This window comes from Alosa alosa, chromosome 5 (assembly GCF_017589495.1).
Source record: "Alosa alosa isolate M-15738 ecotype Scorff River chromosome 5, AALO_Geno_1.1, whole genome shotgun sequence".
Classification (NCBI taxonomy): Eukaryota; Metazoa; Chordata; class Actinopteri; order Clupeiformes; family Clupeidae; genus Alosa; species Alosa alosa.
The window spans coordinates 1,181,810-1,206,213 of record NC_063193.1 but is presented as its reverse complement, the minus strand read 5'-3'; the positions used below and the strand labels follow the sequence as shown (position 1 = coordinate 1,206,213).

The window sequence follows — 24,404 nt, the reverse complement described above, 5'->3', positions numbered from 1 at the left end:
GTTTGCTAGTATAATCATCTTAGTTGCTATGGAAACTGACATAGATGCTTAATTTCAATGGTTGCTAGGTAGGTGGTGGTTTAATATAGTAGGCTAGAGGCATAGTTAATGATAACTGACAGTTGGAATAGTTGAACAGTTAAATAGTTGGATAGTTTAAATGGTTAAATTATTTAATAGGGAATTATTGTAGTGGAGACTTTTATTTTGAAACAGTTGTGGGCAGAGGAAACAGTTGAACAGGATCTGTAGTCTTAAGAGAGCCAGATTGTGTGCTTAAAGCCTGAGACAGACAGTTGCTGGAGGTGGCCGGAACCATATGGCTCTGGCCGGAACACTTGGCATAGGATTCTAAGTGCTCTATTGTGATGCCATAATCGCCAATGTTAAGTCTATGGGGAAAATTTTAATAGTTTTTAATTAATAGTTCAAAAAGTATAAAAGTTACAAATATGAAAAATACATTCCACACCTGTCCTAAGTAAGACCTACGTAACACAGTTTGAATGAAGTTTCTACATTAAACGGTTGAAGCCGCATTAAATGCAGAAAAAGCGTTAGAAGAAGAACTAGAAAATGTAATTCCAGGGAATTACGAGTGCATAAAAATGAAGCTAGGACAGACATAGCATAGCTTAATAAAAAGTTGATAGTTTAGACGTAGACAGTTTAAAAGTTGAATGTAGATAGTTTAACAGTTGTTAATAGACAGATAGTTTAATAGACAGATAGTTTAATGAATGTTGAAAGTTTAAAAGTTATATGTAGATAGTTTAAAGGTTGTTGACATACTGATAGTTTAATGCGTGTTGGTAGACAAATTGTTTAAAGGCTGTATATAGATAGATAGTTTGACCAAGTTACTTAGTTAACTTAGCTCATGTTTTCTAGCAGTTTTGAAAAAAATGCCAACATGCTACTATGCTAACCATGTGACTTAGCTAATCACTTGTAGCAGTTTTACTAAAAATGCTAGCATGCTAACAATGTTAACCATGTGACTCAGCTAACTTAGCTAATCATTTTTAGCAGTTTTGTTAAAATGCTAACTATGCTAAAAATGCTAATGATGCTAACTAACTAACTAGCTAGTGAGGACTTTTATTTTGAAACAGTTGAAGGCAGAGGATACAGTTGATGGGAGTCATAGTTGACAAACAGTTACAGTAACAGTTGAACAGTTGATAACAGTTGAACAGTTAAAAAGTTGGATAGTTTAAAGGGACTTTTATTTTGAAACAGTTGTGGGCACAGGAAGCAGTTAAACAGGATCTGCAGTCTTAATACAGCCATATTGTATGCTTAAAGCCTGAGACAGTGGCTCCAGGTGGCCTGAACACCTGGCATAAGATTCTAATTGCTCTATTGTGGTGTCATAATCTAATGTTAAGTCAATGGGGAAATTTTAACAAAGTTGAAAAATACATAGCACTCTTATCCTAAGTAAGACCTACGTAACAAAGTTTGAATGAAGTTTCTACGTTAAACGGTTGAAGCTGCATTAAACGCGTTAGCGGAAGAATAAGAATAAGAACTAGAAAAGCATTTCCTGAAGGAAATACAGTGCATGAAAATGCAAAAAATATGATGTAAAATATCATACAGAGTAAAAACAAACTTTATTGGTTGCTAGGTAGATGAGGTTTAATATAGTTGGAATGACTGAACAGTTAAATAGGTGGATAGTTTATGTAGTTAAATGATTTGCTTGGTAGATAAGGTTTAATATAGTTGGAATGATTGAACGGGTAAATAGGTGGATAATTTAAATGGTTAAATTATTTAGGTAGATAATTGAAGATAACTGACAGTTGGAATGGCTCTAATGTTTGCTAGCAGTTATGCTAACTATGTTATCAAAGATAATAATGTTAACCGAGTTACTTAACTTAGTTAACTTAGCTAATGTTTTCATTTTTAGTAGTTATGCTAACTACCATGTTAGCAATGCTAACATGTTAAGTATGCTAACCATGTGACTTAGCTAACTTAGCTAATCATTTTTAGCAGTTATGCTAATTATGCTAACTAACATGCTAACTATGTTAACCATGTTACTTAGTTAACTTAGCTAATTTTTAGTAGTTATGCTAACTATGTTAACTAGCATGCTAACATGTTAGCATGCTAACCATGTTACTTAGCTAACTTAGCTAATCATTTTTAGCAGTTTTCTTAAAAATGCTAACTAGCATGCTAACATGCTAACTATGCCTACCATGTTACTTAGCTAACTTAGCTAATCATTTTTAGCAGTTTTGCTAAAAATGTTAACATGCTAACAATGCTAACCATGTTAACTAGCTACACTGGGTAGGAGTCATAGTTGATGACAAGTAACAGTTACAATGGCTGAACAGTTAAAAAGTTCAGTAGTTTAAAGGGTTAAATTGTTTTAACAGTAAAATATTATAGTGAGGACTTTTATTTTGAAACAGTTTTTTGCAGAGGAAGCAGTTGAACCGGATGTGTAGTCTTAATAGGGCCAGTTTGTATGCTTAAAGCCTGAGACTGGCAGTTGATCCAGGTGGCCTGAACACCTGCCATAGGATTCTAATTGCTGTGATGTCATAAAGGGCAATGTTAAGTCAATGGGGAAATTTTGATCGGTTTTAATTAATAGTTTAAAAAGTATAAAAGTTACAAAGATGAAAAATACAAAGCCCACATGTCCTAATTAAGACCTACGTGTCAATGTTTGAATGAAGTTTTTACGTTAAACGGTTGAAGCTGCATTAAATGCGTCAGAAGAAGAAGAAGAAGAAAAAGCCTTGGAAGAACAGTACAGTGCATTTTCATGCACTGTAATAAGGAAATGGGAAACAGTGCATGAAACTGCAAAAAGAAAAAATGTAAAATGTAAAATAGGACAGACATAGCATAGCTTAATAAAAAGTTAATAGTTTGCGTAGACAGTTTAAAAGTTGAATGTAGATAGTTTAACAGTTGTTAATAGAAAATAGTTTAATAGACAGATAGTTTAATGAATGTTGAAAGTTTAAAAGTTTATGTAGATAGTTTAAAGGTTGTTGACATATTGATAGTTTAATGCGTGTTGGTAGACAAATAGTTTAAAGGCTGTATATAGATAGATAATTGAAGATAACTGACAGTTGGAATGGCTCTACTGTTTACTAGTAGTTATGTTAACTAAAGCTAATTATTTTAACCAAGTTAACTTAGTTAACTTAGCTCATATTTTCATTTTTAGCAGTTTTGAAAAAATGCTAACATGTTACTATGCTAACCATATGACTTAGCTAACTTAGCTAATCATTTTTAGCAGTTATGCTTAATTATGCTAACTAACATGCTAACTATGTTAACCATGTTACTTAGTTAACTTAGCTAATTTTTAGTAGTTTTGCTAACTATGTTAAAATGCTAACATGCTAACCATGTTAACTAATAGTTAACATTTTAGCTATTTTAAAAATGCTAACTCAGCTAACATGCTAATCATTTTTACCATGTTTTTTAAAACTTAGCTAATCATTTTAGCAGTTTTGCTAAAAATGTTAATGATGCTAACAAACTAACCAGTTAGTGAGGACTTTTATTTTGAAACAGTTGATGGCAAGTATACAGTTACAATGGCTGAACAGTTAAACAGTTCAGTAGTTTAACAGGTTTAAATTGTTTTAACAGTTAAAATATTATAGTTTAAAGGACTTTTATTTTGAAACAGTTTTTGCAGAGGAAGCAGTTGAACAGGATGTGTAGTCTTAATAGGGCCAGTTTGTATGCTTAAAGCCTGAGACTGGCAGTTGATCCAGGTGGCCTGAACACCTGCCATAGGATTCTAATTGCTCTGATGTGATGTCAAAATCTAATGTTAAGTCAATGGGGAAATTTTGATCGGTTTTAATTAATAGTTTAAAAAGTATAAAAGTTACAAAAGATGAAAAAAATACAAAGCCCTGATGTCCTAATTAAGACCCACGTGTCAATGTTTGAATGAAGTTTTACGTTAAACGGTTGAAGCTGCATTAAATGCGCCAGAAGAAGAAGAAGAAGAAAAAGCCTTGGAAGAAAGTACAGTGCATTTTCATGCATAACTAGAAAAATGTGCATTTTCATGCAGGAAATTACGAAGTGCATGAAAATGAAGCTAGGACAGACATAGCATAGCTTAATAAAAAGTTAATAGTTTAGACGTAGACAGTTTAAAAGTTGAATGTAGATAGTTTAACAGTTGTTAATAGAAAGATAGTTTAATAGACAGATAGTTTAATGAATGTTGAAAGTTTAAAAGTTATATGTAGATAGTTTAAAGGTTGTTGACATACTGATAGTTTAATGCGTGTTGGTAGACAAATAGTTTAAAGGCTGTATATAGATAGATAGTTGACGATAACTGACAGTTGGATTGGCTCTACTGTTTACTAGTAGTTATGTTAACAAAGCTAATTATTTTGACCAAGTTACTTAGTTAACTTAGCTCATATTTTCTAGCAGTTTTGAAAAAAATGCTAACATGTTACTATGCTAACCATATGACTTAGCTAACTCGGCTAATCATTTTTAGCAGTTATGCTTAAATGCTAACATGCTAACTATGCTAATCACATTACTTAGCTAACTTAGCTAATCATTTGTAGCAGTTTTACTAAAAATGCTAACATGCTAACTATGTTAACAATGTTAACATGCTAACTATGCTAACCACGTGACTCAGCTAACTTAGCTAATCATTTTTAGCAGTTTTGCTAAAATGCTAACTATGCTAAAAATGCTAATGATGCTAACTAACTAACTAGCTAGTGAGGACTTTTATTTTGAAACAGTTGAAGGCAGAGGATACAGTTGGTGGGAGTCATAGTTGACAAACAGTTACAGTAACAGTTGAACAGTTGATAACAGTTGAACAGTTAAAAAGTTGGATAGTTTAAAGGGACTTTTATTTTGAAACAGTTGTGGGCACAGGAAGCAGTTAAACAGGATCTGCAGTCTTAATACAGCCATATTGTATGCTTAAAGCCTGAGACAGTGGCTCCAGGTGGCCTGAACACCTGGCATAAGATTCTAATTGCTCTATTGTGATGTCATAATCTAATGTTAAGTCAATGGGGAAATTTTAGTAGTTTTTAATTAATAGTTTAAAAAGTATAAAAGTTACAAAGTTGAAAACTGAACATACATAGCTGAAGTCACATAAGTAAGACCTACGTTTAATGAAGTTTGAATGAAGTTTCTAAGTTAAACGGTTGAAGCTGTATTAAATTACCAGTGCACAAAAAGCAAAACATTAGAAGAAGAAGAATAATAACTAGAAAAGCATTTCCTGAAGGAAATACAGTGCATGAAAATATCATACAGAGTAAAAACAAACTATATTGGTTGCTAGGTAGATGAGGTTTAATATAGTTGGCATGACTGAACAGTTAAATAGGTGGATAGTTTATATAGGTAAATGATTTACTTGGTAGATAAGGTTTAATGTAGTTGGAATGATTGAACGGTTAAATAAGTGGATAGTTTAAATGGTTAAATTATTTAGGTATATAGTTGACGATAACTGACACTTGGAATGGCTCTAATGTTTGCTAGCAGTTATGCTAACTATGTTAACAAAGATAATAATGTTAACCAAGTTACTATGCTAACTAGCATGCTAACAATGTTAAAATGCTAAGTATGCTAACCATGTGACTTAGCTAATTATTTTTAGCAGTTATGCTAACTAACATGCTAACACGCTAACTATGTTAACCATGTTACTTAGCTAACTTAGCTAATCATTTTAAACAGTTTTGTTAAAAATGCTAACTAGCATGCTAACATGCTAACTATGTTAACCATGTTACTTAGCTAACTAGCTACAGTGGGTAGGAGTCATAGTTGATGACAAGTAACAGTTACAATGGCTGAACAGTTAAAAAGGTCAGTAGTTTAAAGGGTTAAAATGTTTAACAGTAAAATATTATAGTGAGGACTTTTATTTTGAAACAGTTTTTGGCAGAGGAAGCAGTTGAACAGGATGTGTAGTCTTAATAGGGCCAGTTTGTATGCTTAAAGCCTGAGACTGGCAGTTGATCCAGGTGGCCCGAACACCTGCCATAGGATTCTAATTGCTTAACGGCCGTATTGTGATGTCATAATCATAATGTTAAGTCAATGGGGAAATTTTGATTAGTTTTTAATTAATAATTTAAAAAAGTATAAAAGTTACAAAGCTGAAAAATACATAGCACCCATGTCCTAAGTAAGACCTACGTAACATAGTTTGAATGAAGTTTCTACGTTAAACGGTTGAAGCTGCATTAAGTGCGTTAGAAGAAGAAGAAGAACTAGAAAATGCAATTCCAGGGAATTACCAGTGCATGAAAATGCAAAACATATGGTGTGAAATATATTGTTAAAACAGATGATGTGCTAATTGGCAACCAACATGATGAGGTTTAATATAGTTCAAATGACTGAACTAGGTAGATGAGGTTTAATATAGTTGGAATGACTGAACTAGGTAGATGAGGTTTAATATAGTTGGAATGACTGAACAGTTAAATAGGTGGATAGTTTATATAGTTAAATTATTTCTTTGGTAGATAAGGTTTAATATAGTTGGAATGATTGAACGGTTAAATAGGTGGATAATTTAAATAGTTAAATTATTTAGGTAGATAATTGACGATAACTAACAGTTGGAATGGCCCTAATGTTTGCTAGCAGTTATGCTACTATGTTATCAAAGATAAAAATGTTAACCAAGTTACTTAAGCTAATGTTTTCATTTTTAATAGTTATGCTAACTAGCACTATGTTAACCATGTGACTTAGCTAACCTAGCTAATCATTTTTAGTAGGTATGCTAACTAGCACGCTAACATGTTAAGTATGCTTACCACGTGACTTAGCTAACTTAGCTAATCATTTTTAGTAGGTATGCTAACTATTCTAACTAGCATGTTAACATGCTAACTATGTTAACCATGTTACTTAGCTAACCTAGCTAATCATTTTTAAAAGTTATGCTAACTAGCACGCTAACATGCTAACCATGTTACTTAGCTAACTTAGCTAATCATTTTTAACAGTTTTGCAAAAAATGCTAACTAGCATGCTAAGATGCTAACTATGCTAACCATGCTACTTAGCTAACTTAGCTAATAATTTTTAACAGTTTTGCTAAAAATGTTAACTAGCATGCTAACATGCTAGCATGCTAACTATGCTAACCATGTTACTTAGCTAATCATTTTTAGCAGTTTTACAAAAAATGCTAACTAGAATGTTAACATGCTAGCATGCTAACTATGCTAACCATGTTACTTAGCTAACTTAGCTAATCATTTTTAGCAGTTTGGTTAAAAATGCTAACAATGCTAACAATGTTAGCAATGCTAACATGCTAACCATGCTAACTAGCTACAGTAGGTAGGAGTCATAGTTGATGACAAGTAACAGTTACAATGGCTGAACAGTTAAAAAGTTCAGTAGTTTAAAGGGTTAAATTGTTTAACAGTGAAATATTGTAGTGAGGACTTTTATTTTGAAACAGTTTTTGGCAGAGGAAGCAGTTGAACAGGATGTGTAGTCTTAATAGGGCCAGTTTGTAGGTTTGGTTATAGGGCCATGGTTAGCATAGACTCAGGAGAAGTTTTTATCCCCAGGCCATCCGAACTCTGAACTCACACTATACTGACTTTGCACACATTCACTCCTCAGCACTCTCAAACATTTCCCAACTCTGAACTCACACTATACTGACTTTGCACTCATTCACTACTCAGCATTCATGACCCCACACACACACACACATACACACACACCTACAAGACTTTTAGCACTTTTACATCCCTCCATCCCAGACCTTTTATTTATTTTCTTATTTCATCACACGTCAAAACACACACACACACACACACACACACACACACACACACACACACACACATATCGTTTACAAAGCTGAAAAATACATAGCACCCATGTCCTAAGTAAGACCTACGTAACATAGTTTGAATGAAGTTTCTACGTTAAACGGTTGAAGCTGCATTAAGTGCGTTAGAAGAAGAAAAGAATCATAAGAATAAGAAGCCTAGGAAGAACAGTACAGTGCATTTTCATGCACTGTAATAATAGTAAAATGCCTTGGAATAACAGTACAGTGCATTTTCATGCACTGTAATAAGAAGCCTAGGAAGAACAGTACAGTGCATTTTCATGCACTGTAAAAAGCCTTGGAAGAACAGTACAGTGCATTTTCATGCACTGTAATAAGAATAAGAAGAAGCCTAGGAAGAACAGTAGAGTGCATTTTCATGCACTCTAATAAGAATAAGAAGAAGCCTAGGAAGAACAGTACAGTGCATTTTCATGCACTGTAATAAGAAGAAATCGGATAACAGTAGATTGCATTTTCATGCACTCTAATGATAAAACCTGACAAACTAGGCGTCAGGTTTAAGAAAGCAATACCATTGGATTTTTATATCAAAATTTCAAAAGGCCATGGCTTGAAAGTGGTCAGAGATAAAGTCCTATTGTAAATGTAAAAATCTTTGAGTATAAACAAAAGTTTATGAAGGGGGTAAATTTACCCATCTAATTTGCCACTGGATGGCAAGCACCTCAGATTATGCACCTTTAAGTAAATACTGGATGAACATATTTGGGCAGGTTTACTTTTTTTGTCATATTACCTACATAACAAATTAACAAGTAAATAGTAATACAATAGTAAATTATTACTAGCCTAGCCTATAACCACAAGGCCTACAATAAAGTATCCTGGTCAAATCAGTTCCTATCGCGGGTGACTTGTAGTTCTTCAGAGCCCTATTTCTACTAGCCCTGCTGTCTGTACCACGTCCATTACGGACACTATCATCACGATTACCACTGCAACCTCCAAGCTATGTTGGGCAGAGGGTCGAAATAAGCATGGTATGCTTAGTGGACACTGTCGTACACACACAAAGACGCACCTCCATTCACAGACGCACCGTGACTATCACTGTCAATAGACGATCGATCATAATCTCCAAAAGGATATTCTCCTTCAGAATCAGAATAGGTGAATAACATAGCTACCTAAGACTTCATCACACGTGAACGTTTTTCAACATTTGGTGTAGACCTATTTATGCTTCAATTTGTGCAAAACTATGGCCTGCATCGCTTCCGCGTCATTACAAATGCACGTCTTTGTGTTTCTCGAAAACTTTGTGCAGCGATTTTGGGTTTGAATCAAGCTCTGGACGTCTAGCAAATAGTGGAGGAGAGTACAAATGGGATTTGTCACCGTACTTGGATCTATCGTCTATTTTAATCAGTATCGTTGTTTGTCGCAATTAAAAATATCCTCAAGGGCCGGATTACATTATTATTTTGACATACGTCGTGGGCCAGAACTGGGCCGGACGCGGGCCGGGAGTTTGAGACCCCTGATCTAATGCCAGTTGTTATCTGTGGGGTTGATTGTCTTACTTTCCTGCAGGTTTCTGTTGAAATGGATTTTGAAACTCTTGTGGCAGTTTTTTCAACAAACATAGTGTACTTTAATTCAGTAGATAGGCAAGGGCATTGCAAGGCATTGCTTAACACCTAGTATAAATACTTGGATAAATTCATGAGGAAATTTCATTCATCAAAGCGTGTACAAGGTATTGGCTCTAATTTGTGAACAATTCAATAGCATGATATTGATCACTCAGTACTAAAACTTGAGACAGAAAATGACAAACAGAAGTAGTATTTTGTACATGAAGTCGAATCCCCCTATTGGCCTGCACATGTGTGCATGTAGTGTGTAATGACGTGATGTGTAATAATGTGATGAACCATCTTATGACATTGATTCTCAGAGAACCACAGTTACGTTAAGTAGGCTAACCTTCCGTTTTCAAAACAAAACTTCAAAACTTATCATCAAAAGATGAAGAAAAACCGACCTTATGTTCCAACATTCCATTTGTTTACTATGCGAGAGTAGGGGAGAACCGGCACAATCGTAACACTTTTCTATTCTCTCCGTTCAAACTCGATTAACACAAAGCTGTTAAACGTGAAAGCTGTGAAATTTGGCCAGAAAGGAGTCGTATGTTTGCTCCATGAACGTTGAAAAAGAATAAAAAAAATAGGTTCTAGTTTGAGAGGTAAGAATTTAACTTAACAGCAACATGTAGGCCTAGGCTAGTTACAACGCAGCCATTAAAACGTGCAGTAGCCTACCGTTGTTAGCCTAAGTGTCATGAATGTAACAGTTCTAAAATCATGATAGCCTTGTTGATAAACTGCTTATATGTCTGAAGCATTTGGTCCAGTGATCTTTAAGCTTGCTGCGGCTGTCTAAAGTTTAATTGGCTGTGATGGCCGCACAAAATTCATAATCCATTACTCACAATCAACCGCGGTAAGAAAACATCCAATACCGTCCTAGCCCTATAACCTAGGGTTAACCCTAACCTAAGTTCCCAAAAGTCAAGTAATTTCACAGTTGTTCAAGATCATTAGTGTTACTTGTATATTGGTGCCAAATAATTAAAAAAATGTAGGCTATGTAGCTTCTATTGACTGAGATAATGCCCAATATGTCAGATGGCCAGTCTGGATAGCCTATATTTTTGAGCATTTCTTTCTGGTTTGCTCAGATTAAATTGTTAGGTATTGATTCAATTAAATTCAGTTCACATATTTAATTATGCCCAACTGTGCTCATCTGTTACCATGCATGTGATTTTTTTGTAGGAGAGATTAAATTGCATATTCCTGAGCTTGACTTGGAGCCACAAGTGGATGTCTTTCTAGCTACCCGAGAGGTTGTAGAAAAGCTTGAACAGTGTGTGATGAATTGGCAGACCCAAATCACCATTGTTATAGAGGAACAGCAGAGAAAAAAAACCCAGGTTTGTAATTTGTTTGAATGTTTCCTAATGTATTTGTCACAGGATCCAGTGATGTTTGAAATTTATCATATAATTAGGCCTGTACATTGTTAAAAAAATGGCTGGTATATTGGTATCAATACTTCTAAAAGGATTCAATACCAATTTTATAATATAAATTCCTTTATTGAATTTTGATATCTGGGTCTTTAAATTTGTGCAGTATGTAACTTCTCCATTCTCCTCAAAAGTTTAATTTGTCAACCACTATTATTTTGATTAAATAACGTAGCCTAAATAATGAGTGGCGGAACCAATAATTGAGAATGCAACGCTGCCCCAGGTCACGTCACTATCACACTACCACACAGACCACAAGCAACAAGCCAAGCAGAAGCGCGAAAAATCAAAGAAAATCTAAGCAGAACACAAGAAAGTTTGTACGGTATATAATGCAGTTATATTCAATTCAAATTCAATTAAAAAAACTTTATTTATCCCTGAGGGGCAATTTTCTCTATGCAGGCAAGACATAACACAACATATAAGACAGGACAAAAGAAAGAACAGGACAGACAGGAGTGTGTGTGGGGTGGGTTAGTTAGTCCCAGGAGATGGAGGAGGAGGGGGCTTGGAGCATATTCAAGTTCTTCAAGTCTTCTAAGATGCAGTTGGCTTTCCTTAATGTTGCCTTGTCGTGCAGTGATGTCAGAGACTGAAGAGGGTGGCCAATGATTTTAGAACATGTGTTCACAATGCTCTGGAGGTGTTTCTTATTTTTGACTGAGAGGGAATGAAACCAGCACATGGATATTGTTTTTTAACGTTTGTTTGCATTACCTAGAGATACCCATTTCATGCTGGGGTTTTGGGGAAATATAACGAAGTGAAATTTAACGATGCGTGGCGAGATAAACAACCATTTTGTCACTTTTGCACAGAGTCTCATGCCAAGTCGTCCAAGCACATCAATTCTATCAAAGGGAAGGATCAAATTCCTTCCATCGCCGGAGTGTTTCAACCTGCTAATGTTAGCCAGCTAGCTGTTAATGTGCCTGAAGCAGAAGCAGATAACGTTAACCAGCCAGCTGCTAGTGCTACAGCCACTCCAGTTACGACCGCAACTAGAGTGGATCTGCATCTTTTGGGTCCACACCAACGATGAAAGCAGAGGTGTAGTCCAGGCAAAGTCAGGTCTGACCCAAAACGAATTGCAACAGAATTTATTTTCACATTTTTATATTGTAAACACCAATCGGCAAGCAAAGCCCAATGAAGACCTGTTGCTGGTGTGCTTGTACAATCTAGTGTGGCTGTGAATGCACTAACGTCACTAGCGCGACTGATGGGTTTGTAGTCGTTGGAATTACGATCTTTCACAATGTTGTAATTCAATAGTTACGAAACAAACTGCAAATGTCTTTACAAGAAAAATTGTCTTTAAAATTGACAAACAACACATGGGTAATTCAAGGCAACGGGACCAGAAAATAATTTCTTTTTCGCCATAGACTGCCGTTCAAATTTTTTTGAAAGATAACAGAAGGGGCGTGACTTCGGCTCTCTATGGGTGTTCAAAATTCGTTAAGGTCACATGGTTCATGTAAACTTCAAAAAGTTCCCGGAAGTGATAATGGATTAGTGACAATGGATTAGAATGCATTATGTGCATGACAGAGCCACGATTTTGGGTAATTGGCAATAAATGAATTGATATACAATATTTATAACACAGTGTAATTATTGTGTAAACTATGTAGTTATCCTACCAGCAATATTCAGTTAAATTCCAGACCTTATATCGTAGCCTGCTAAATATCGGAAGGTGACGTTTTTTTCGCCCTTTTACGTATGTCACTTAATATTAATTTCTGTACAAAACCAAGATGTGAGATTCTTAAAAAAATGCAATTGCACCCACCCCGTATCTAAATTATCGTTATTAAAAAATGACCTCATACAGTGACTCGAAGAGCTGTTTACAGTGTTTTTGAGACTGCGTGTAGGCCTACAAAAACGCATGGAGCTCCAGTGAAATTTTGATTTTGCAACGAGAAACTGTAACACAGCTAGTCTAACATTAACTTGTTTGAGTTTTCTCCCCAGCGTTTTCTGTGGTAGTTCACTGATCTGAGCTAATGAGCGAATTAGGCTACCTGAAGTAGCGTCGCGGGAGAATTAAAAAAAAAGTTTAAACGTTTTCTAACATCTCTCAGTGTAGCCTGATGGTGCGCATGTTAAGTTAACCGTAGCATTACCTACACAGTAACCCCATGGTAATGCGACTGATCATGATAAAATATCAAACGTGACATGTAGGCCTAAGTCCTTCGATCAATAACCAGGCTATGAACTCATAAACATGAACAGCATTTTGTCATTGTTTGTCATTCACCATGCTGTGAATACATCATTAAGATGCTAGGCTAAAGAGCTTGAGATTCAGACAGATGAGCACCTGGGAATGGTTGTGCTCATCATGTCAGAAAATAGCGATTTGATCAGTGATCATGCATCATACCAGCACAAGCTTGGTTTAAAACTGTCTGGGGATGGGGATTTTACACGATCCTTCATCACTGGGCTAGTGTGCCCTGCTGTGTTAATATGGCCGTGCTGATGCTACAGCTGCAGCTCCCTCAAATCTAGGTTCGCATATTAGGCTAGCTTTTGCCAATGAAAATTAATGCAAAATTAATTTTCAAGTCCTGCTCCTAACTAAAGAAACGTTTACGTTACCAACAATGTTAACAACAAACTCAGCTTCACTGCTGCTAGTACAAAGTTGGCTGTAAATGCTTCGCCATATTTAACGAACCAGCTAGCTTTGTGATAACTAACCTTTAGTCAACTGAAAGTTTTCCACACATCAAATGATAAATCCACAGTTAAGGAGGAATTGATTTGGGGAAGCATTTGCACTATATCCCACTTTTGCTGCTTTTAAAATGAAACCACATGATGGTAAAGCTAAATGCCCAAGAAACGTCATGTCATAGTTGTACAAACGCAAAAACTTAAGCCTAGTCCTGCCTAATTGAAATGGGATAGTCAAGGTTTATCTTATATTAGGCTATTACATGTGCCACATTTATTGGGCTTTTAGCCTCTTTTTATTTGATAAGGAACTGATAAAAACTGACCAGCAGAAAAGCTGTCATAGTCGATACATAAATAGTTATAATCTAAGTATAATTATATATAATAATACTTAGATTATATTTAGATCTTAATTTAAGGTTGAAAATGAATCATGGTGCAGCCTCTGAAAGTGAATTATTCTTGCGAGCATATTTTAACATGCGGTTTTTGATTGTCATTAGCGATCACATTTTTTTTGTACAAAGCACATGCATTTATTTACAAGCTAGCGAAACGGTTAGCATAAGTTTGGCAGAACAATGTGGATGTTACAAGGTAAGAAACACGATTTAAACGAGTTTGTTTCTCACTTCTCTTACCGGGACGGTAGTCCCAAAGTTGCAAGGTTGGTTTTCCGCTAGGGGGAGCGGGGAAAGTCACCAGGTCAGGTCAGAACAGGTCATTTAACCATCAAAATGATTTCTAAACATTTAGTGTAAGCATTTAGTGTACACATTAAAACAACAGTTTGCAGGGATTGCAAAACATGTGCTTATTAGATGTCATTTGTGAAACATTTAAAAAAAAAAAAAAAAAAAAACTGTCAGTGAAAGATGGATTTTACAGTGTGATGTTCTCTTGTTCAATTAGGCACCAGGACCAATGTCAGAGATAGATTTCTGGCGTGAACGGGCAGCAATCTTGAGTGCTTTGAGTGAGCAGCTCAAATTGCCAGCAGTAAAGAAGATTTTAGAGGTGATGTCACAGGCAGATCCTGTGACGGTGCAGAACCTGGATCTTACTGTGACAGAACTCAGCAAGTACCATGTGGAGTCTGTAGAAAATGTACGGTTCCTCAGCACTCTGGAGAGGCATTTCAAGGTGAGAAAATTACACCAGGCTGAATTTAACCCCGCCCCCAAAATTTGAGGTTGGGAAATTCAATCTGGACTTGCTCCATTGACAAGCATCTATGCCTGTATGAAAACTCATCTGGGCGGGCTTTATACAATGATGGACAGATGAGCAACGGTGCCTATTGATTCACGTGGCCTGAGTGTGCTTCGGTTTATATTGCTTACAACAAATAGCTTGTCACTAGAAAAGCTAGATGTTTAAATGTCAATATCGCATCTGTTTTACACAGGGTTCCCACGGGTCATGGAATTTCTAGAATATCATGGAAGTCTATTCCAGACATGGAAAGTCAGGGAATTTTATCATACTTGGGGCAAAGTCATGGAATACCAGGGAATTTTGTTTTTGTATTCAGTTTAGAATACTTTCCTTACTTACATTAATACAAATATATTTCCACACATAATTTTTATATTACCATTTATTCATATTCTGCTCTAAAAAAGTCAAAGATTCTTGAAAGAATCTGCTCTGGAATCTTATCTCATTATGGGCCCTATCATGACATTGTAAAGTGCATCGTCACTCGTCAAATGTCTATTCAAATTTAGTAGGATGTCCAGTTGACATTGGGAGGGGTTTCGTTATCAAAGTGGAGCGCATGGCGCAACAAGGTGTTCCTAGGTTTTTTAATCTGTCATATGGGTATGTTTGGGGCGTAACATCATTTTAAACCAATGAGAATGACATCTGTCATTCCCTTTAACGGTGCAACGCGCGATATGTCAAATAAATGCATCGGTATTTTGGCATTCAACGGCGCATTTGAAGGAGGCTGCTTGCGAGATCGTATGGAATAGTCATTCTTAAACCATGCTTTACTGAAACCTAGCATAGCCTTCACGCATTTGCACTCGTCTATTATTTGAACTCATTGGCAAAGTGAAACTAACTTCACTAAGGAGTCAGTCAATGACAAGACAGTTATATGCAGTTACTTTCACTATTGACTGACAATGGGTTACCACCGAAAACATAGGCTGGAAAAAGCAACACTTACCCTAATGTTGCTCAAATGACTGAATAAAACAACATTTATCCTGCAGAGGAGTTGCTTATATCTCGTCACAGTGCGTCTTCAGCTGTGCTCCATACGTGTCTCTCGCCTCTCCCCTAATCACTTTTAAACGTCATTACCAATTTGCAAATGATGGTGAATAACTACTCATCATGAGATGTACAGTATTTCGTAATGTCTTTATTCTAATTATGTTTCCCATTGTAATCGTGCAATTTGTAATGCTTTGCATGGACGTGCGCTGGTGTGCGTTCATGAATGATAGAATGATGGTGCGTGCACCTGCCAATATGACGGTTGACATGCGCTCTTAAAATAGCATATGAACAACTCGCCATTGACTTCTGACTAGGTTTAGGTGGTGTATGATTTTTAGACAACGCGCCAGGCCCCTCCCTAGGTTGTTAATTGCCACACCCCTGGTCACAATGTTTAAAAAAATAAACGTGCAAAATACCGAATTAAGCTTTGCGCGGGTGAATAACGAGCTTTACGCCATGCGCTGGAGCCCAAAATACAGCCCTTTAGGTCATGGAAATTTAGGGTTTTTGTCAGGGAAAGTCAAGGAAAAAGCCATGGAATTTTACACTTCACTTAGAGTGGGAACCCTGTTTACAAAATATTGACTGCGGCAGGCACGTGCAGCACCAGCCCCTTTGCCTACAAATGTCCAAAGTGCCCTTGAGTAGCCATTTAAATGCTTCATAAAATTACACATGAATAATATAGAAGTAAAGTTGGTAGCCTCATCTACCTGCACTGCTGCCGGTAGTTGCACATCGTATTGTTTTAAGATCTCTATCAGATGGGAAAAATAAACTAAGTAACTAACTACTAATTATTTCGTGTTGTATTGTAATTTAGATGTACAGTGGGCAGTGCTTCGACTTGGCCAGCTTCACTCGCGGTCCGCGCGTGGGATCCGCCGGTATCAGCGACTTTAATTTGTATTTTTTCCAGTGAGGCGCTGCAACAACCCAAACAACCGGTAGATGGCTCAAGTGAGCAGGGTGTCTCGTAAAAAGAAATGGAGCCTGGAAAACCCTACACAGACTTCACTACAGACTTTAGCAGACTGGTTTAGAAATAATGTAATAGCCAGAAATATACCTGCCCTGCCCTAATAAAGAAATATTTGGTTAACTGCGAGTGAATCCGTTTGCAGCCCGTAGAGGCATGGGACAAATTAAACATTCTGGTTTTCTCGAGTGCAGCGATGATAGACAGACATCATTTGGACAAAATATAGAGTATTAACCTCCTTTGCTCAGCCAAATGCCTTCCTGTTACGTCCTGTTATCACGGAGTTACAGGCGATAAGCGATTTTTTTTGATGGTCACAAGTTTACTTCATTAGGGACTGTTAGATTTATTTATTTAAGGGGCTACCGGAGGAGTTTTGGGAGCATTAGTCCAAAAAAGCGTGACCCTCCCTCGCCAGCAATACATTTTTCTATGACCCTCCAAAGTGATTATGAAAAATCACTGTCAACTTTTTCGGGTTTATAAGCCTACTGTATTTTAACGTTTTCACATATTTGGCCATAAGCCGTTTATCATAGGCTATCGAAACCAAACTACAAAAGGCGAACACTTTAACAGGGGAATTAATTGGGCATGAATCATGCTGAGCGCTATTTCGCTACCTTAGAATAATAAGGTTCTATCTGCGTTTTGAGTAGGTACAACGGGGACGATTGAAGCGGGGACGAATGAAACATTCGGTTTTCTCTGAGTGCAGCGATGATGGACAGTCATCATTTGGACAAAACATGGAGCATATTAACCTCCGTTGCTCAGCCAAATGCCTTCCTGTTACGTCCTGGTATCACGGAGTTACAAGCGATAAAGCGATTTTTGATGGTCACAAGTTTACTTCATTAGCGGTTTATTTTTTGGATTATTAAAGAGTGTTTTTCATTTAAAGGTTTGACTTTCGTGCTTATTCAGTAGAGCATTTAGTGCTCTCCCCAATCCCAGACGTTCACATTGCATGTTTGTTTGTAATGGATGCAACCTTGAGATAGGCTATGCGTTTGACAATGAGTTGTTAACAGAACCAAGACATATAGCCCAGCAGCAATCTAGGGACTGATCGTTATTTATTGAAGGGGCCACCGGAGGAATTTTGAGTGCTTCAGTTGGAAGTTGCATGACCCTCTCTTGCCTGCTAGAAATTGTTCAATGACCCTCCGACAGAATTGTTAAAAAAAGACATGACCCTCCCCTGCCAATTGTCTTCGCCCAGCGCCACAGCCACACACTTTGTGATAACGTTCTTAAATCAATCTTTCCGTGAGCTTGCATGCTACCAGTCCTTCCTTTTCAAATGTGTTTAGCCTGTTTGCACAATTTCACAAATAATCATATGTGATTAATAGTATGACAAAAATCCCTGTGCGGGGAACCGAAACAATGCATGCCAACTTTTTCCGTGTTTATCACGTATTTTAACTTTCCCCGCTGTCTTGCCGTTTTAATGTTTTCCCGTAGAATATCCCATATTTTAATACTCTCAAAACAGCCCTGCCATCGGGCCTGTCTCTGTGTTGCCCTGTTGCTACCCCTTGCCCTTCCAACGAAACAGATGTCTTCAAATCATCGTTTTCCTTGCTTGAAGGCGAACTTAGAGTGATGTTAACCTATTTAAGTTTAACGGCGCGATTGTCATGAAAGCACGATTCATTGGCTTGCATGTTCGGCCTTATGTCTCACGATGCGCACCTGAGGCTACTCAGCTGCAAGAGAAATAATTTCCCCTGTTTGTATGTTCACTGCAGGTTGGCCTACCATAACTTACCAACTCTGCACTGTAGACTGGCTATTTATATTTTTCTGTGAAATAAGCAAATGTATTTGTTCAACTTTATGAAGCAGAATTACGCATAGGGTACTTGGAACATAATACATTTGACAAAGGACAGATGAATGTTGCTAGTGACAAAATATTAACTTTCAGTGTTTTACGATGTCTTTGTCATGGGGAAGTGTTTTTCCCCATGCATTTATTCTAGGTTACTGTCAGTGACTGCCGTGAGAGAAGCGGGTTCTGTGTTTCGTTCATGTCAGTGACTGAAGAGAGAGAAGCGGGGTCTGTGTTGTGTTGTGTTGCGTTGCGTTAATTTATTTTCATTGGGCATACCGTGCCATGCCGTCCACAGCTCTTCAGTTCTGACAAAGCCAAAATTACTCCTTTTGAAACAATGAGTGCAGGAAGCTGGCGTTTGTATGGTTTATATTGCTTGGTGGGGGTCCCCAAGCAGCTTTCAGCCATAAGGCTACTTTGAGAACATTTAAATTCACCCGACACTAATATTCAAAATGTTGAAAACTATTTCGGCATAGCCTATAAAGCAGTTTAATTAAATGGAATGTTAGTTGTAAACAAACGAGCTACTTGGTGAGGCTTGGCCTCACAGATCTTCGTGCCTTAGATGGCAGGAAAAATCTTCACGATAGGCCTATTAACTAACCACCCGATTCCGTTGGCTGGGGAAGGGGGCCATCAGACAATTGTGCCCAGTTAATCCGGCCCTTCCCCAAAAATCCCACCTTCCCACCTCTGACAGCTTAAAAGAAGTCAAGAGGACTCCTTACTCACAGACCTATTCACAAACCTGCGGTTTTGAAATCCTATGCAGCTACAGGAGCTTCCAATCGGCGAGGAAGCAATTTTGCATTGTAGGCATAACTAACATGCAATAGCGCCGCCAACAACAACCAAAACTAGGCTAATCATTGTCAACATGTAAATTAAATGTAACATTAGTGTGAATCAAATTAAAATGTTCTCTTTTTGCAAGCGTAGGCATAGTAACAGAATAATTTAATAATGTTACAAAGATACTACATCAATCCATTATGTTTCATTGGGCTACTAGGCTATTTGTTTTGCCTTGATTCATTTAGGCTAGGCCTTTTTATTCAGGGGCCATATTCACAAAGAATTTTAAGGATAAAAGTAGCTCCTAACTGGCGAATTTAGGAGCAACTCCTAAAAATAATGGGCGTGTCACTCCTAACTGTAGGACTCCTAATTTTTTCACAAAAAGTAATTCACGAAGCATTTTAGACCTAACTGTAGCACCTAAGTCTGGGACAGCTTAAGTCGAGAGGACTCCTAACTCACTAAGACCTATTCATAAACAGCTTTTTTGTGGCATTTTACGTTGCGATGTTTTGAAATAGCCTATGCGCAACAGGAGCTTCCAATCATGAGGGAACAATTTTGCATTCATAAAAGGGATGCAATAACGCCACCAACAACAACCAAAACTACTCATTGTTAACATGTAAATGAAATGTAACGTTTCATTGTGAATCAAATTAAAATGTTCTCCTCTTTGCAAACGTAGCCTAGGGATATGGTGACAGATTCATTTAATAATGTTGCAAAGGTAGGCTACTGCATCAATCCATAGGTCTATGTTTCATTAGGCTACTAAGCTATTTGTTTTGCCTTACTCTTTATTCATTTAGGCTAGGCCTTTTTATTCAGTTATTAATCATCTTCCATCCTTCGCACTTACTTGTGTAGCGCACGCATTCTCCGACCTGTCACCTGTCAGTCATCATCGGAAGAGAGGTGTTTGGAATTCCCGCGTTACAATCGTCAGCCAATCAAGGTGGTCACTTCAGTCAAGCTCGTGCATGAGTAATGACGTCATCCATAGCCACGAAGACTCACTCCTAGTTTAGGAGTTGTCTGAAAGGCTTTGTGAATAACTTTTAAGAGAAAACTCCAATCTAAAATCTTTAAGTGCAATTTAGGAGTAGCCTACTCCTAGTAGTAAGATAAAAGCCTTTGTGAATAGCCCTACGGCCCCAGTTATTCATCATCTTCGTCCTTGTGTAGCGACGCATTCTGAGACCTGTCACTCATCATCGTAAGGGGAGGTGTTTGGAATCATGCCAGCGTTACAATCATCAGCCAATCAAGGTGGTCACGCTTGCCCATTTACCCAAATTAATGGTGAATATTACTGATGATCATTGTTATTTAAGAACATGCAGTGTGTCGTAGGGTACCAAAACATCTTGCTCGTAAAAAGCATCATAACGCACATTCTGGCGGGTCTGTTATTTACTGTAGGCTGCGCAAAACCACATGCCTTTATTTTGGGCAAGCCTGCATTCATTCATTCATTCAACCTTTATTTATTCTCGGAGGGTCATTGAGGGAAGCCCTCATTTTCAATGAAGCCGAAATTACAGAAGCGAAGCAAAGCGCTCCACAAACAAGACAACGTTCGAGGCCTTCTGTTGAAGAATTTTATATAAAGCCTGCGCTGACAGTAATCCTCCTGCCCTAGGCCTACCACAGCTGTGGATAGTGTGGAATGTTCAAGTAATAACACAATCAATGTGTTGTCTCAATTGTCCCCGCTGACCACCTCACACATTTCTCTAGATTTTGCAACGAACTTACATGACACAATGCCATAAAATATGCCAGTTTTAGAACACAGAATAATGTTTGTAATGATACCAGGTAGGCCAGGTATTGTCGAAGGTGCATGGTGAAGTGAAATTCTTACTTTGGAAAACAAACATTTGCCGATATCATCGCCGATCATCAGAATATTGCAACAGATTCTGTGTTCTGGACTGTAGGTAACTTGTTAAGCCAGTGGTTCTCAAACTTTTATTTCATTCCCCACTTTGATCAAGGGGCATGACTGATGATAGTGGAGATAACGTGTTATCGAGGCTTTTGCAAGTCAGCATCTTCGACGGTAGTCTATTAAAAATATCGTTTTCGATGTCCCAAGCGGAGAGCCATACTTTATTGTTTTTAACGATCTCTATGCTACTCACAAAAATGTAGGCATGGGGACATGATGAAGTAGGTTATCCAACTGTCGTGTGTTAAATTATTGTGATTACGAGCCAGTGGTTTTCAAACATTATCATTGACTTCGGACATCTAACTAAATGCAACAGGCTCATATCGTCCTCGCATTCGCAAAATGAGGACCAGTGTTTTGTCAAATTGCAAATAGCTATTCGTTTTAACTATTTTTTTTTACAAAAGCACTTCATACTATCTTAATCTTGGAATATGGGGAGGGAAGTGCTGCGTCTGCAGTCAGCCAAATATGAATGTAATTCTGCGGCATAAAGCAGATGTAATTGTTTATTGTACAGAAAAATAAAAATGACATGTCAAGCAGTCAATTGACTACATTGCAGTCAAGAAGTAGGGCAAATTAATTTACGAAACCAAAACGTGGGCCATAGTTGTCTAAGCCTCTATTGCGTAGCCTGTTAAAAACGTCGCCAGATAGTCTTAAATCGGCAACAACATTGTTTTCTGCAGAAGCCTACCCAAGGCTACAGATTAATTCTGAACAGTTATTTCTCTACTGGCTCAATTATCACACCACTGTTTTGATTTGCGTAGTTGCGTTAACCCCAACACTGACAATAATGTAGACAGCAAATTTCGATTTTCGTGTAGTCAAGCCTTAAGCCATACCCAAGTAGCCCAAATCGAGGTAATGTTTAATTATGCATGATTTATTTTTGTTATTGAATTCGTAGGCTGGGATTACTCTCGGCAACAATTATGTAAGGGACGGCAGGCAGAGCGATGTACAGTGGCAGAGCGACGCACAGTGGCTGAAAGTGGTACTAAAGCTTCACGCAGTTTCACGCCGCGTAATGCGCGAATGAAGTGGTCATTTGAAAGCGATGCCCACTGTATATGTAACAAGCATCATTTTAAACTGAATTGACTGGTGAAAGTGGCTACCACTCGGTTTCTTTTCTATACCAGCAGCTATGCAGCTAACCTGGGAAACCTTTTGAAATGGCAAAGGGAAAGTATGCAATATTCTATAGAATCATGTATACTCTGCTATTTAGTAAAAGAGAACTTCATCAGTATAGTAAAGGCTATGTGAATAAAAGATGCATTGCTCCTTAACTGGCATGTGCCATTCCAAAACAAAAGCAATGAGGATTGGCATGCTGTAGTCTTTAAGACAATTTCAAAATAGCCTCATCTGGAATATTCCTCCCTACAGGGCACAGTTTAACATGTTGTGTGAACATTGTTTTCACAACATGTTAAGGATAATTAAAGGATAATTCTGGTATTTAGCACTTTGAGTCCCTTTTCTGGTTTGTTTGGGAGGAACTAGAGTGGTTTCTGACTCATTTTGAATCGCCTTTGACTGTTTCAGAGTGGCTGGCTATGGGCATGCACAAACATGTCCTTAAAAGAACCCTTAACGTTCGTTTTCAAAACTGTGCAACTCACCGAGTGGTAAGGTTAGGGACTCAAAGTGCTAAATACAGGAATTATCCTTTAAACAAACTATCTAGCACAGTCTGCAAGTAGCCTAGGCTGCACATTAAAACATTTCAAATCAACGTTACAAATACAAGCCTAGTCTACCCTATTTTATTTAATAATGTTAGCCCGAAAACGGTCTATCTCAAGCAAGTTTATTTGTTATCTGATTTATTCCAACAAATATGCATATCTTACCATGCTTAGGCTATGCTAACAAGTGTCCATAATGCAATTCAGGCTCAGAAATTGTCTTTGTTTTAAGGTCTATAAAAAATAAAAAACGTATGTAGAGTGCACACACCCAAATATGTATTCACTTTGGCCTGTAGTACGGTGTTCATTTTAGGACATCCTCAGACTCAGAAAAACATCGGTCATCTTCAGACAAAACAGCCTCAGCGTCAGAAAAACCTCTGTCATCTTCAGACAAAACTGCATCAGCGTCAGAAAAACTTCTGTCATCTTCAGACAAAACTGCCTCAGCGTCAGAAAAACCAGACTCAGGTGTCAGACTCAGAAAAACATCGGTCATCTTCAGACAAAACAGCCTCAGCGTCAGAAAAACCTCTGTCATCTTCAGACAAAACTGCCTCAGCGTAAGAAAAACCTCTGTCATCCTCAGATAAAACTGCTTCAAACCAAACTGCCTCAGAAAAACATCTCTAAGGAGTCAGGTCTCAGAAAAAACGCTGTCAGAAAAAGTGGAGTCAGGTCTCAGAAAATCAGGTCTCAGAAAAAACGCTGTCAGAAAAAGTGGAGTCAGGTCTCAGAAAAAACGCTGTCAGAAAAAGTGGAGTTAGGTCTCAGAAAATCAGGTCTCAGAAAAAACGCTGTCAGAAAAAACAGAGTCAGGCTAAAAAAGTCTCAAATGAAAAGTTATTGTGGGGACGGAAGAAGACGACGGATACAGAATGGTGAGTTTAATATTATGCTTAATAACGCTACTCTGTCACTGGCAGGGTAGGAATTTTCACGGGCGGCCACGACGGCCGTAGCCCCTTGCGTTGGCCGTGGAAGCCCCTTTGAAAATCATAGGTTTACAGGCCACGGTGGCCTTGGTGCCCCCTTCTTTCAATATTCTGCTTTGTGTCCTACTAATAGCGATTTTTATTTAGCCTGCGGCCTGTCAAAATAATCTTAGCATTCACAGCGCAAATTAATTTAGTCTTTTACGCAGTGGAGAAAGTGACATCGCAAGAAAGTGCGTCCAAATTCACCCATTCTTCTCAGTTGAACTACTCGCAAAGTAGCCTATTCA

At 37.6% G+C, this 24,404-nt stretch overlaps 1 protein-coding gene across 2 annotated transcripts in view; it reads left to right on the top strand.

The window, feature by feature from the left end:
• The window catches only part of dnah10 (dynein axonemal heavy chain 10), a 344,245-nt gene that overhangs the window by 19,191 nt on the left and 300,650 nt on the right, over positions 1-24,404 (top strand). For both annotated transcript variants that reach the window (XM_048242756.1, XM_048242755.1), the window contains exons 6-7: positions 10,693-10,850; positions 14,562-14,792. In XM_048242756.1, the coding sequence (XP_048098713.1) occupies positions 10,693-10,850; positions 14,562-14,792 (389 nt within the window). The remainder of the gene's footprint in view (positions 1-10,692; positions 10,851-14,561; positions 14,793-24,404) is intronic.